The following is a 15,508-nucleotide window of genomic DNA, read 5'->3' on the forward strand; positions in this document are numbered from 1 at the left end:
CTAACGGCGCCCAAAAGCTCAGAGCACACCGCCTCCCAATTGCTAGATTGGGGAGACCGATCACTTGGGTGCCCGATCCAAGCAATCCCAAATGCAGATGGACATCTTCTAGAGTGATAGTGCACTCTCCACATGGAAGATGAAATGTGCGTCTCGGTCTCCACCTCTCGATCAACTCACCGATCGGTTTCGGCTCCAACTTGCATTCCCTACCTACTGTGCCACGTGCAAAATCTCGCTTCATGCAGTAGTTCTCTACTAACGGTGATGGAGGAGCATGCATATTCAATATTGCATTCCAATACCGATCTTTAGCCTTTTATAACAAAAATAATTTAATAAATATCTAAAATACATAAATAAAAATATCTTAAATAAAATTTAAAATTTAAATTTAATACTTACCATGGTCATTTGCTCCACCGATATGTGATTCTTATCAAGACGAATCAATGATCCCGCCATTGTTGAAAATATTAAAATTTTAAAATTATTTTTAAAAAATAAAAATTTTAAAATTTGCTTAAAATAATGAAATTTAATGGAAAAAGAAATTTAATATGGATTTGGAGATTTTTTGAAGGAAATTGAGAGGATTTTGGAAGGAATTTGGGAGTTTGAGAGAATTTTGGAAGGAATTTGAGAGAATTTTTGAAGGAAATTGATATTGAATTTGTTTGTGAAAATAAAAGGGTGGGGGTTTATATAGTAAAAAAAAATTTGACTGTTGGGGGGCAACGGTCAAAAAATTGACCGTTAGGCACTGTTCACGCTGTAGCGTCCACATCAGCGTCCACGCCGGCGAGGACGCGATTTCCTTCCACGTCGCCAGGTCGTACGACGTGGACGCGATCATCCGTCACGCACCACGACATTGCTTGTTGACGTGGACGCGATTTCGCGGAAAATGGTCCATTCCGGTAAATAATTAAAAAACCGGCCCATTTCCGTAATTTTTAAAAAAAATGGGCTTTTTTTGGTAAATTAGCCTTAAAAATTGGCATTATTTTACAACATATTGAAAATATTATAAATAATTAGTAAAAATTAAATTGAGGTAGTACGAGACAGTATGGAGATGAATGTATCGATCAACTATGAAGGTGATAGTAGTTTGCAAAAAGAACAATAACTTATTTGGCCTTCTAATTTTTAAAAAAATTAAATTGAGATAGTACGAGATGGTATGGAGTTGAATGTATCAAACAACTATGGAGGTGATAGTAGATTGTCAAATCCACAAAATGCAAAGATAAAAGCATAACAACAGTCCACTTCGCTTTGTAACATCAAAAATAGATCATTGCACTACTTGTTAGTTGACGATGATCATTGGTCATCAAGTAATTACAGCCCTTCAACCAATAAATTAATATAATTTATATATGCACGTACGTGAGATACATCGATGAACAGGTAATTAAACCATGTAAGAAGCGTCTATTCCACCGGGTTCCTGCCATACAGATCCTGCTCGGAATTTACAAACAGGGCACGTACCTTGTTGTCGTAGCCACGGGTCGATGCAATTAGCATGGAACTGCAGTTGTACATCGTTAACTTGCATAAGGTTATATAACATCATACAGCATAACATTTCATAGGACATTCAATATTTACCTGATGCAAACAGGGTAAACTGCGGATAAGATCGCCGGCATTAACTTGCTCCAAGCAAACACTGCAGGTCAATTCATCATCGGAGCCCTTCTTGATGCTGACTAGATTGGTAGAATCCTGCCTCTTCTACCGAAGACAATAAATTACTGAATTATATCCGTTTACACCACCCATTCAAACAAAGAAAGCATAACCCAAGGTGAATAAGGAAGAGCGGAGGCAGTAACATTACCTGAGGTGAGTTAGAAGATGACGCTTGTTGCATTGAAGGGTCATTGCTGCAAGCAAAACCGATTTTTTCATAAGGCTATTAGCTTATACACCAAAACAATGTTCTATCAACCGAATGATTAAACACCTTAAAACAATAAACCATAAATAGCTTTCTAAAAATTGTCTTTGGATGTATCTAAGCATCACAACAATAACTTCACACTCAAAACTTATAGCCCCATTGACAAACTACAGCATTAACAATTGGCATCAGATGATTCACAGAAAAAGCTTGGGAATGTTACACAGCCAGAAGAGACCCAAGATAATGCTGCACGTGCAGCACAGACATAAAAGGACAACCAAGCCTTTGTTTAACATTCACTTGTTAACGAGACAGCTGATGAATGCATCGTTACTTACAATTCCTTTTTATGCTCTTGAATGATGAAAACCAACAATAAACAAAGAAAGTAGATACTAACCTTTGAGGAGCAGAGACCTTATACTTGTGAACTGGAAGGGCATTTATCTCTTCATCGCTCATTGAAGAGGAGCTGGGGCCATTGCCGGAATCAAGTGCTCTCAAAGTTTCATAATCTAGTGACAAATAACTACTCGTCAGAATTAGGATGCACTAAACTGAGAGGGAGGAGGACAAACAAACAAAAGCTGTCCTAGCTAAGGTTTTTCAAATTTACAATTCCAAGCCACTCATGAATCAAACTACGAAACTCGAGAAATTCATTATAAAACCAAAGTTTAAACACCATACCAAGATCGTCGAATTCTTGGTCAAGAAGAGCAAGTTGCAATCTTAGGCCTTGTAGACGCCCTCTGGTTGCAAATGCAATTGATGGTGGCATATGTAACCGTAGTTCAGTATGACCCAAAAGTGCACTTGCTGCTGCGGCATGGGCTTGTGCTTGAGCTTGAAGTTGTTGACAGGTCGCATACATTCTTAACGTTGTTGCCATAAAAAACACCCCAAGCACCAACCAAAGCTACATGAATAGAGTAACATAAAAAAGTGCATTAAATTAGTTCAACATTGTGAACCAAACATGCAAACACCATTAGAAACTTAGCTACTTAGCGAAGGAAATTACCAGAAAATTAGGTGACAACTGCTGCGAATTCAATATCATGAATAGCAAAAGTACTGTTTTAACAAAGAAAAATATCAGAAGCAACTAACCAAGAAAAATAAAAGAGAGAAACTAACATGAACACAAAGCAATACCAATACCTGTAACGAGAAACACAAAAGAGTTGGAATTAACAGGACGTCCTGCATGGACACGCTAAGAACCAATCGACTTAAATTAAAACATATTTATCGAAAAAAATCCATTACAATCAAGAATGAACAAACTGTAACTGCAATTCAAAAAGCCTAAGTTGCTAATCATCAAAAGCATGTTTAAGCTCAAATTGCAATAACGAGTAACAGCAACTTGAACTAACCGGTTTTCACCACCAATTCGAACCATATAAGCCTAAAGGCAATGATGTATCATGACTATAACAATGGAAACTCAAGTGTTCGAAGTAATAGTAACATACCACGGTACGCCTCTCCGGAATAAGCACAGGAAATCCACTCTCTAAATCCGATCGTGACCCTCGGAAAACGAAACTCATTGTTGTAGAAAACAAAATTCACCAGCTCAACTAAATACAATCAATAATTGAAAACAAAAACACAAAAAGGGTTCCCGAATTTTCAAATCTCAGCAGAATAGAGGAATTAACTTTACTATATTGAATCCTCAAGAAAGAATCTGCACAAATTAAATAACATTTAATCAGAAAAATCAATCCAATCATTTTCAATTCTCATTTCCTATAATTTCCTGTATATTTTAATCAAAATTCAAATAAATCCTTCAAAAATCCACCTGATATCTTCTTAAAAACAGTTTAAAAAAAATGGAAATGGTTCGGAATCAAATTTAATAGATTTTACATTTGTTAATCGAACAACAAATGTTAATTCAAAAAAATTCCAACGGAAATTATCTAAAAGATCCTAATCACTAATTAATTACATAAATAAGTGTCTTGAACTAACAGATCCGTATTTAATAAACTAAAAGCTTTCAAATAATCGAAAATTTTGATGAGAAATGACGAAACGAAAGAGGACGAAGCTGACTTACGGAGATCGGAGGATGAAACGACGCCGGATACGGTTCCTCTTTGAAAATTGTAATGTCGACGATATTACCTGCAAAGATCAAAGGACTGAGCCTGCAAAGGAGCGAGTTCACTCGAACGAGTTAGGCTTTTTCTTGCCTAACGCCTTTCCTCGTCACCTTGCAAACAAATTTTTTTTTTTTTTGGATTTCTCTGGTCTGAACGAAGAGTCGAAAACGATGTTAACTATCTTCCTAAACGACACCGTTTTGCCTTTTTTTGGATAATTACAAATATAGCTTCTAACTTTTTATCTAATTTTTCACATTAATTCTCGACCTTTGTTGATTGTTCTATTTGAGTTCTCTTTTTATTTTAACACTATTATTTTCACATAGTGTTTTTTTCTAAAAATAATTTTGTTATAATTTAAATCGGCTAATTGATTGACTTTTTTCTTGACCGACATAATCAAATCGGTCTAACATTGATCGATTAAGTCTATTAAATTAAATCGTGTTACATTTAGTTCAGGGGTGTAGTAAAAAAAGACAACCAAAACATTTGCTCCCTTGATTAAATGAAAAAAATAGCAGCTTTGGTCCCTTATACTAGAGGTGTTTAAGCCGCTGGGCTAGACCCGAATTTATAATTTTTAACTTTGAATAAGCTTGGAATCCTATTTATATTAACATTTTTATATATTTTTAATTAAATTTTTTTAAAAATTAACTATTTTTAAACAAGAAAATGGGTCATTTGAACAGTTTGGTCTCGGACTCTTGACACGGATCATAAACACCTCTATCCAATATTCTGACACATAAGTTAACAAAATTCTTAGAATAAGGACTGAAGTGAAAAAATAATAAAACTATTAAATCCTATAGATGAAATTTACCCTTTTTATTTTTAGATTTAGACAAACAAGGCACTGTCAGAAGCAGAGGTAACAGCCGAGGTAGTGGAATATATTTGTCTTTCTGACTGAATTTCTTTTTCTTTTTTAATTTTTAATTATAATTACAAAAAAAAAATTTAACTGAGGTGGGTCCTATAGTTTCGCACGTGTCGACATATGATATTGACTTACTGATTAAAAGCCTGGTTAGTAGATGCACACGTGCTTTCTCGAAATGGTATCAAAGATTTTGATAACAAGGGTCCACCACACTTCGTAAAACCTGGAAAGTACCCAATCCTAGCCTTCTCCTATTAAAAGAAAATCATTAAAGGCAGTCAACTGATTTTGAATCTCACTATTTATTTAATTTTTTTACATTAATTATATAATCTTAAAAATTCAAAATCCATTCATATCAATATCTATATTAATGTAATGAGATTCGTTGAAGGGTCGGCCCTCTTTTAGAAGAAGTCTTTAAAGTATCATCCATTAAATAGTTGGTCAGATCCTTAAACAGTAAAGGTAATTTCGAGTTTCGTTTCCCTACTTTGAAGAGAGTCTCAATGGGTTCATAGAGTTAGTAGCAACACCTAACCACCAATGGTTGCTCGACAGAGAGTTGATCCATTGGCAAGATAAATCTCTATAATATAACTCAATACAAATTTAAATTAATTCGAAATCTTTTTTAAGGTAAAATCATTAATTCATTCGATGAATGAAATCATACAATTAAGAAAAAAATTAGCAAACACTCGTTGTAGATGATGAATGACAAACTCCATCAACACAACAAAAGCTTTAGCCTCAGCATCAATAGAACATTATGACACGTTGACAATTGGCTTTATCACAACTCAAGCACGACATATTTGGAGTAATTGCCAGCACTTAAATACGATAAGGAAATCAACCTCGGATGGTCCAAAGTGACAAGCAAAAATCGACAGAAGAATGGAGCATTCGCCAAACTAGAAAGGACGGCAACAAAATCATCCCTAAAATCACTTGTAAAACTAATATTACATGCATAAGCAAGATTAAAAAACGTGCTACAAGAGCAAGCAAAAACTTTTAAAACTGAAAACTTAGTAAACAATGAAAAAAATAAAACTTAAGATAACACGAGTCCAAATTGACATATAAAATTATTTATTATTTTGAAATACTCTCAAAATAGAAACATATAGGTAAAAAAAAATTAAACCATATAATTAATACTACACAACAATATCTGATGTAAATATATTTTTGCGACTAACACGAAAAATTACAAATATATTTTTCAATATATATTTATTTAATATTACCCTTAAAAGCCTCGACATAGATTTAGAAAATCAAAATTTTAAAATATTTTTATTTACATAAAAAAAAAAGGAAAAGAAAAGAAAAGAATCCCATGCTTTTCCAATCATGACCATACATTGTCCGATCAATGGTCCACCTTCCATCAAAACAGGTGGGCCGTAGATTGGACGATGTGGGATCCATCCAAAATCCTTTCACAACGTTTTTACATTCTTTTTTTGTGGGGCCCTAAGGGTCCAATACCAAGCTTTTGACCTGCAAGATCACATCTGATCTCAGCAAATCCAACCCTTGATTTCACCAAATCGAATTCCATCCACACGTTTTGTTGATGATGATGGCCAATCACGAACGCTTCGATTCCTAGGAGATCAGAGTTGCCAAATGTGAAGCAATACACTGAATCACTCCCTTTGTTCATATCGGGTACCCGGTATAATAGCCTCTCGCCCGATACACTCATCTCAGCTCCTTGAAACATTAGACTAACTCGCGGTAAATTCGAGAAACTTGGCCGAGACAAACCCATGACCCGATAACATAAATCCATCGCCCCTTGGAATACGAAGTTCGGATCGTTGTAAACTTGTAAAACCCTTCTCGTTTGTTGTAAAAACTCGTTTCGTAAAGCGGTGTAAACCGGACCCATTAAGAAAGTAAATTGGGTACCCGAGTCGACCATTGTTTGGCCCGCACCGGTATGATCGGGTACAAAAGCGGATCTTGGTAGGTCTAATATTTTATTCCCAACTTTAATACCTTCTAATTGAACCGTATATGCAACTCGGTCGTAGTATGGTAACGGGTCGGATATTTGAATTAAAGGAGTATAATTCAACTCCCCAAGCCAAGAAAAACTCGCGTCACCGAGGAGTAAAACCCCGGAGGAGTCGAAACCCGATATGCAATACGAGAATTTGGGGAATCCCATTTGACTAACGAAAGATAACGACCCGCGGTTCATGCCCATTAACCCGGTTGTTTTGGAATCTTCCTCCGAATTTGAGCTGTAACCCGAATCCATACACCCGAATAAAAACCCGGGTTGGGTCGAAGATCCGATTACGAAATTCTCGTGCGCGAGATTTCCTTCTATTGATGAAGCGTCAGCATAAGAGACGGCCACGTGGCATAGTTTATTATTCGGGTCGCATGAAGCGGGAACGGGTAAGTCACGTGTACGGGTTTTGCAAACCGGGGAACCACAAGGGACGGGTTTGTAAGACTTGGAAACTTGAGGGGTGAAAACGGAATTTAAATTCGGCGTTTTCTTACAGTGAAGCCACGAAAGCTCACTCCCTGTATCCAGTACCATCGTAACATCCTGCGGCGGCGACCCGACGGTTAGTGAAACCGTTAGAGTAACGTTATGGTGGAAAGCAAGCCTGTTGGTGGCAGCACTGGCGGCGGAAGTGGGTAGTGGACGGTGACCGCCGTGGGTTTTTCTGAGTGGTAAAAAGAGTGTTTGGTTGGAAGGAAAAGAAAAGATTTCATGGAAAAGAAGAAGGAAAATCGTGAAGTGAAGAAGGAAATGAAGAAAAGACATTGATTTTTTTTTCCACTTTTTCTGTTCCTTTTTGAGTTTTGTTACGTGAAAGTGTTTGAATGGTTTTTGGATCCTTAAATACTACTAGGGTTATGTCGGAAGATTACCAAAACCATTAATTTAACTTTTATTTAAAAAATAAAAAAATGACATGCTGTTTTTTCTTCGCTAGATCGGTTGGATTGAGAATTAACTAATACATTACTTCAAAATAAGGTAAAAAGTTAATTGAGTTGTAAATTCAATCCATTTTAAATCGATTGAACTTGTGGTTAAACCGACAATTAATTTTAAATTATTTATGAATTTTAATAATTTATTTAATTTTGACTAGATAAATTGGTCGAACTGAAAATCGGTGGTATAATTGATTCAACCATCAGTACAATTTCAAATACAATTGAAACTTTACCTTATGTTTGAATTTATTAATTCTAATTTTTTGCCAAGTAAAATTAGGATTATATTAACTGTAATTGTGATTTTACTTATAACCTCTTTAAAGAATAATACAATAAAAAATAGAATAAAATATTAAGAATAATAAAGAATATTTTTAAAATTTTATTAAAATTTATATAAATATACAAAATGACAAAATAAATAAAAATAATGTGAATACAAGAATTTTTCAAATTCTAGAAACACACCCAAATCATAAAAAAGTAGCTTTATGTTTATTTTATTTTAGAATATATATTATATTCTTATTCTAATTTCAATTCAATTCAATTAGTTGTCATATATCAATTCGAACTCATGTTTTTCGGTATTTAAAATAATGTTTATATTAATCGAACTAAGACTCATCGATTCCATATCAATTCAATCTCATATTTTCCTGTATTTACGATAATACTCATATCAATCGAGTTAAAATTCGATCGTTAAATTTTAAAATTTTATTGTCGGTAAAGGTATTTTAAAAATTCAAGTAAAATTTTTTTTTAAATTTTACAATAATGACAAATATTTGGAGGGATGAGTTGTCAACTAGGTTCAAAAGATGATTATGATGGTAGTTATCACTTTACATCAAAATATTTGAAATAAAAACTCACTCAAGAAATGAAAATGGACAAATTCCTTTTACTATTAAACTTTGATCAATTTTATTTATTTTAAAATATCATATTTGTAATAAAAATAATGGTATTTATTTCTTTTATGGGCAAAATTTTAACCACTTATTTAGAAAAAATATCTATGTCAACTAGGTTGAGTAAAACAAAAGGTTTAATTTTATTTGGTAAAAAAATTTAATTTCTTTTGTTTTTATTCAATTTTATAAAATAACTATTTGGTATTTGAATATTCTTTTAATTAAGCATCTGAGTTTAATTTTAATTTTTAATTTAATACTCAATTTTATCCCAATTAACACCTATATTTTTTTTACTGAAACGTAAGTCTCAAACATTTATTGGGTCACACGATGCTATTTGATTAAATTGATACAGAAAAAATTTCTTTTTTCTTCAAAACTGGTTTGCAGTAGATGTCTGGTTTGTACTGGAAAAGTGGGAATTATTTTTAATAAAAAAGTATGGAATACAGCACACTTTTAGTGCTTTGTGTATGATTTTGACATATGATGTATATGGAATTGTGAGCCTTTTGTCTGGCTGCATAAATTATAATTATTTTGTTATTTTTTTACCCAATTAATTCAAAATTTAGTTGAGTATAAACTTGATTAAATAAAATTAAATTTGATTCAAAACTATACAATATGGAAATTTGGTGGTTTGACCAACATAATATTTTTATTTATTACGAATGGACCGACATGGTTGGTTTGGGGGGGGGGGGCAAATAAAGTTGGGTAATTTTTAATTTAGAGGCATGAAACCTGGAAAAACGAAAGAGCTTTAATTTAATTTTTTTATAATTTAATTTTGACTTTTTTGACTTAATTTTAATTAAATAGATAAGCTAGTAATTAATTCTTGACAATGACACTTAATTATGAAAGGTTGAAAAATACTTTCGGCCAAGAGACACATCTGCCTTTGGAAAAGTCCATTTCTTCGGAAGCCAACTTTTTTTTTTTTTAAGGTTTCAAGGATTTATTTCTAATTTATAGCAATTAATAATTTAATATAAAAATTGAAAATTGTGAAATATCGTTGGTAGATATGCAGTTCAAGTAATATCATATTTATAAATTTGCGGGTTATAAATCTTAAGTTGATGGTTCGAGTCTGTTTGTATATAGTTAACTTGCATCATTATTATTACTCATTATACGAACACCTCTCTATTAAGTTTTTACAGGTCATATCTCTACTAACCGAGACGCTCCCTTTCCGTGAACGTAATCCCAACATGGAAATAATACCTATCTATTATTGAGAGTTCAACAGACTGCCAAAAAAATAACAATTTGAAAATTTTTATCAAAAGAGTCGCCCTCCTCAACAATAATATTGAATCACTATTATTACCAACAAGCTTAACTATTTTTATTTTTATAACTACTTTACAAAATATATATATATATATAACCACTAAATTAAGTTATTTAACTTAATTAATAATTTTAAAATTTATATTTGTGTATGTAATGCAAGTATATTTGTATTATATTAATATACATTTTATAATTAAACAATTAGAAACTGAACTGTATATATGAAATTATTTTTAAAAATTAATAAACCAAAATGGTATATTGGAACTAGGAGCCAATTTATAAATTTTTTAGGGAGGCGAAAATTAATTATAAAATTGAGAGGTCAAAACATAATTTTATACTTTATAATTTCATCATTTGTAAGGGTTTAACATTGTTTTTCCTATTTTGAAAGGATCAAATTACAATTTCACCATATATTAATTTACAATGTCATTATTTATGAAAGAATTGAAATAATAATTTTTCATTTTTGGTGGCCAAGGCCCTATCTACCTCTCAAACACACCCCTGATCGGAACATAAGGATATCATTATGTACCAAAAAATATATATATATGTCTATTGATATTGTTAGAGTTGTGTGACCTGAATCCCATTTGATTCAACTTGAAAAGTTCGAGGTGCAACTTAGTTAAAGAAATAAAATAGAGAGGCAAAAAAGGGGATCTCGTTTGCTGCACAAGTTGGAATCCATATAGGATTATACTTCTTCTATTAGACATTAATTATAACAAGGTTGTTTAACCCTTAAAACATGTGTAGTTGAAAATCTCTTGTATTGTTGTTTTTCAACATTATTGAATTTCTCCTCCTTTGCCCATGATTTTTTTTCAAAAAAAAATTTTCACATAAAATCTGTATGTTTTTATTTTTATTTTTATTATTTTGTGATCATTCCTCTGTCATTATCAATATATAATATAACAGATACGATGCTAATAAATTGGTATACATTTTTATTTCACATAGCAATCAAATCCATTAATCATGGCATGAAAGATGAAATTTTCTATACAATTTATGGTGCATTTAATAATTTGATAAAATGTCAAAACCCATTATTTATGTTGGTTCAATTTTTGTGAAGAACATTAAATTTTTTTAATGCAGCACATAAATGTAACAAAGAAAATGACTATACTAATAAAATTAGGCGGAGGCAAAACCTATGGGTACCATTGATTCTTCTATTAAGAAAGTTTACAATTTCTTTTAAAAAAATTAAATAAGTTATTGAGTTTTAATTCGATTGGTATGGGTATTGTTATCAATGCAGAAGGACGTGAGTTTGAGTGTGATAAATCACATTTTCTTCTTATTTATGAATTGGAGAAAATTATAAATATTTTTGATATTATATAAAAATAACAGATATTATCGAATCTTCAATAAAATTATTAAAAGAATAAACAAACCAACCTAATTTCTTTTCAATTTTCTACAGTATTTGATCACTAAATTTTAGAAAATTAAAGTCAGAAAATATACACTAATTTCAACTGTTGGCTGGCAAACATATAAATCTTTCACTATCTATCCTTGCATGCAAAATTTATGACAATATTTGTCTTTCAATAAGTAGGTTTTACACGTTTTCTCCATAAAACAGACATTTATTTTTGTCACTTCATGTAAAATCTAAGGATGTTTTTGCTTCAATGGTCCATTCTACTAAATTAAAAAAAAAACGTTAATTTTGTAAATTAAAGCTAATTTTTGATCCACCCAAATTAATCCAAATGTCTTATTACAATCCATATAATTTTTCTTTTCACTTGATGCCAATTTAGTCTTTAATTGGTGGATAGCAAGATTAAAGATGGTGACCACTCCATTATCATCGTCAAAAGAACACTTCATTTGTTTTGGTTTTATTTGAAGAAAAAAATATTTTCAACATATTAAATTTTAGAATTTTAATTTGGGAGTTTCCATTTTAAAGTGAGTAAAGAATATTCTCATTAATTATATCATACGTTTTAAATTATGACTCAATTTTAAATTATTTCTCAAACATTAATATGTTTTAATTGAGCCCTTAAAGTATTGGTATTGTATCGATAAGGTCTTTCTATCAAACTAGTAATCAGCTTAAGCATTAAATGTTAACTCAGATCTGATGTGGGATGTTTTAAAAATACATAGATCAAAATTTAAATATGTTTGCACCCATCACATGAACAAGTTGGATTTGACAGGTTGAAAAAAAATGAAATAGCCTCTTGAATTTAACGACACTACTTGTGGTTTTCTAAGATGTCATATCCAAGTTATTCGTGTAATAGGTATACGCATATTCAAAATTTGATCCATGTATTTAAGTATGCTCAATGTCTAAACCGAGTTGGCATTTAATGCATACTTTGACTTTAAGCTAATAGAAGGCCCTGAATGATACAATTTTGATACTTTGAGGATATAATTAGAACATTTTTAAGGTTTAAAGATCAATTTAAAATCTAAACCATAATTCAAGGAAGTTTTGAGCAATTAACCCACAATTATATATATGTAAGCATTTATGCACGTGATACGAGGCTAAAACTTAAGTCTAGCAAACCACGTAGTCTTAGACGATTTCTTTATTTCAAATCCGCCTAAGTCAACCTAACTCTCGATAGATAATAATTCTCTCAAAAATTCTCTACGGCGCCGAAATAAAGTGGAAGCAAACTCAAAAGACAAAAGGAGCTCAAATCGAACAAGAAAAACCACAAGAAAGTAATGCACACAAAATATTTGAGTAAATGTGTAACACCTCTAACTCATATCCGTCGCCAGAATAGGGTTTTGAAGCACTATCGAAGTTTATTGATCAAACATGCAGAATTCTCAAACATTTCATATGATCAAAACAAGTTATCAAAGCATCATTTTAATCCAAATTATAAACATACCAAATCCAAATCAATTTACCTAGTTCATGAGCACTTAAACATAGAATTAAATTCACATGCATCTATCTAAATTTAGTTCAATGCACCATGCCATAATATGGCTTCAAAAACAAACACATATTTATATGTATAAAACCAACCAATATTAAAATTATAATCTCATTTACATCCAATCCACAAAATAACTATTATTTAGACACCCTAGGTACATGCCGACACAAAAGGTAAATATCACCACATTTGAGTTCGGGATCATTGTTGGATGCTGAATCAGCGATCATAAGTTAAGTACCTAACCTGCGCACAGAAAACAAAACCGTTCGTTGAGAAAAAACTCAGTTGTATTTCTATCATCCGAATATTTAAAGACAAGATAATATAATAGGTATAATTAATTTATAAGGACATATTAATGTCTAGTATCATGACTATCAATTTTCATTTATTAAACAATATCCTAATTCATACAATTGCTATATAAATGGTTATTCACATATCAAACCATATTTATTCGTACAATAGCATTAGTCATGCAATACTCAATTCATGAATACATCATTTCATACCATATTCAATTCATAAGTATATAACTCATATATTCCATGTATTGCTAACATATTTACATTCTATTTTCAATTCACTATATTACTTCCATTTCTCATACCATGCCATTTCAATATCAATTATAGAACTTTATTATTTATTTACCCCTATTAACACGACTCAGACTCGGGCGGATACATGGATCCAACCAACACACCAGTTTGGCACCCAGTGCCTCATCGGATAATCCGAAGTAATATGCGCCCAGCGCTATATAAATTTGACACCTAGTGTCTTATCGGTTAAACTGAAGTAAATTGACACCCAGTACCTCATCGTCTCGAAGTCGAAGAAATCCCTGAACTCTTCCAATCTTATGGAATGCCATCTATATCCGACTCAGCCCGATACAATTAATAGGGTTCCAATTCACTTTCCAAATACAACAAATATCCAAATTTCACATTAACATGTATATTCATTTCAATTCAGTAATCAATACATTCAATATGTATCTACTAATTCAATCCATTCAATCAATTTTTAATTCAATTCAATGTCAAAGTGCTAAATACTCACCTCAATACTTACCATATGCATTAAATAAAAAAATACAACAATTAATAACTAGTTTCGGATTATAGAAATACAAACCAGGAATTTTGAGCTATTCGACGTCGACTTTATCTTTTCCCTTTTTAGTCGAGGATTCCGATACGACGTTAGCTACAAAATTAAAACAATTAAAATTCATCAATACAGCACAATTCAATTTCATATTGCATATTTCAATTTTTGCTCAATATTTGCCTAATTTTCAATTTAGTCCCTAAACCAAGACTAACTTTATTTATTTACAATTAATCCTATATTTTCACATAAATTTCACTTTAAACTAAATTTAACTCCCTATTTTCACTTAAATCCCTAAATTTCAAAATTTTCACAATTTAATCCCTATTACTAAAAATTTACAATTTAATCCTTTTTCATTTCTAACTTAAAAATCTATCAATTTAATCCCTAATACTAAAATTATTCAACATTAACAACACTTAAAAACTTAATAATTGCTAAAATTTCGACATGGGTCGGGTAATACTTAACACCAAGATTCCAAAAACATACAAATTACAATAAAAAAGACTAAATTGACTAACCAATTGAAATTGAAAACTTTTGAAACCCCTAAGCCTTGCGTCTGTTTTTTTCTTCTTTTCTTTCCTTTTTCTTTCTGTTTCATTTTGGTTTTTTATTTCTTTTTATTTCTATTTCTTTTATTTATTTGTTTTATTATTATAATAAATATACTTAAATATTAAGTAATATCCTATATGCAATTTAGTCTTTATACCTAATTACTCTTAATTCATGCAAATTTACTTAACTAAAACCTAATTAACTACCCAACTAACTTCGTAAATATTTTTAATAAATATTTACGAGTCTGATTTATAGTAAAGGAGTCTCAGAAATACACTTTCTGACACCCGTGACTATCGTGTTGTTACAAAATGCTCTCAAATATATTCAATAACTAAGAATGAGATACAATCGAATGATTACATATGAGGGGGGAGACCTCTATTTATAATTGAGCTCCCTTATATCTAACGATATAGATTGAATTACATTAACAGATGATATTAGTGTCTTTCTACAAGATGAGAGTCCTAAGGGTTAGGATTACAAATATTAATTAAGGTAACTCAAGTTTAACTAGAGTGTTTCACAGGGACACCAAGGCTTCCATATGTTCCATGAATCAGGCTAGTTCAAATGGGTCAAATGAGCCCCATTTAATAGTTGACTTTCATGGGACATTCTGAGTGCATTCGTCATGGGCTTTGATCTACGGCCCGTGACATACTCACATAGAACAAATATATATATATATCATGCATCTAATTATT

At 31.5% G+C, this 15,508-nt stretch overlaps 2 protein-coding genes across 3 annotated transcripts; both read right to left on the minus strand.

Annotated features, from left to right (window-relative positions):
• Positions 1 to 1,253: 1,253 nt before the first annotated feature.
• On the minus strand, positions 1,254 to 4,193 carry LOC105777451 (E3 ubiquitin-protein ligase SDIR1). 2 transcript variants are annotated; one of them, XM_012600733.2, is made up of 9 exons: positions 3,996 to 4,193; positions 3,400 to 3,617; positions 3,083 to 3,137; positions 2,943 to 2,995; positions 2,609 to 2,837; positions 2,319 to 2,433; positions 1,853 to 1,898; positions 1,621 to 1,743; positions 1,254 to 1,540 (listed from the first exon to the last, which is right to left on the minus strand). In XM_012600733.2, exons 2-9 carry the CDS (start codon positions 3,475 to 3,477, stop codon positions 1,421 to 1,423), a joined length of 819 nt encoding a protein of 272 aa, XP_012456187.1. In that variant the 5' UTR covers positions 3,478 to 3,617; positions 3,996 to 4,193; the 3' UTR covers positions 1,254 to 1,420. The 2 variants fall into 2 exon arrangements, with proteins under 2 accessions (XP_012456187.1, XP_012456185.1); XM_012600731.2 differs by having other exon boundaries at positions 1,621 to 1,746; positions 3,996 to 4,191.
• Positions 4,194 to 5,544: 1,351 nt separating this feature from the next.
• On the minus strand, positions 5,545 to 7,794 carry LOC105777450 (aspartic proteinase PCS1). The gene has a single exon (XM_012600730.2). The coding sequence runs from the start codon at positions 7,734 to 7,736 to the stop codon at positions 6,396 to 6,398; it is 1,341 nt and encodes a 446-aa protein (XP_012456184.1). The 5' UTR covers positions 7,737 to 7,794; the 3' UTR covers positions 5,545 to 6,395.
• Positions 7,795 to 15,508: the final 7,714 nt, after the last annotated feature.

This window comes from Gossypium raimondii, chromosome 10, assembly GCF_025698545.1.
Source record: "Gossypium raimondii isolate GPD5lz chromosome 10, ASM2569854v1, whole genome shotgun sequence".
In the NCBI taxonomy this organism is placed as follows: domain Eukaryota; kingdom Viridiplantae; phylum Streptophyta; class Magnoliopsida; order Malvales; family Malvaceae; genus Gossypium; species Gossypium raimondii.

What these genes read in the sequence shown, in the direction of transcription:
- LOC105777451 (XM_012600731.2), bottom strand. Translation starts at nt 3,477, where the DNA reads ATGAGTTTCGTTTTCCGAGGGTCACGATCGGATTTAGAGAGTGGATTT. An exon ending in CCAAGAATTCGACGATCTTG is followed by an intron (nt 2,434 to 2,608) that starts GTATGGTGTTTA and finishes ATTTGTCACTAG; the next exon opens with ATTATGAAACTTTGAGAGCA. An exon ending in CATCTTCTAACTCACCTCAG is followed by an intron (nt 1,747 to 1,852) that starts GTAATGTTACTG and finishes TGTCTTCGGTAG; the next exon opens with AAGAGGCAGGATTCTACCAA.
- LOC105777450 (XM_012600730.2), bottom strand. Translation starts at nt 7,736, where the DNA reads ATGTCTTTTCTTCATTTCCTTCTTCACTTCACGATTTTCCTTCTTCTT.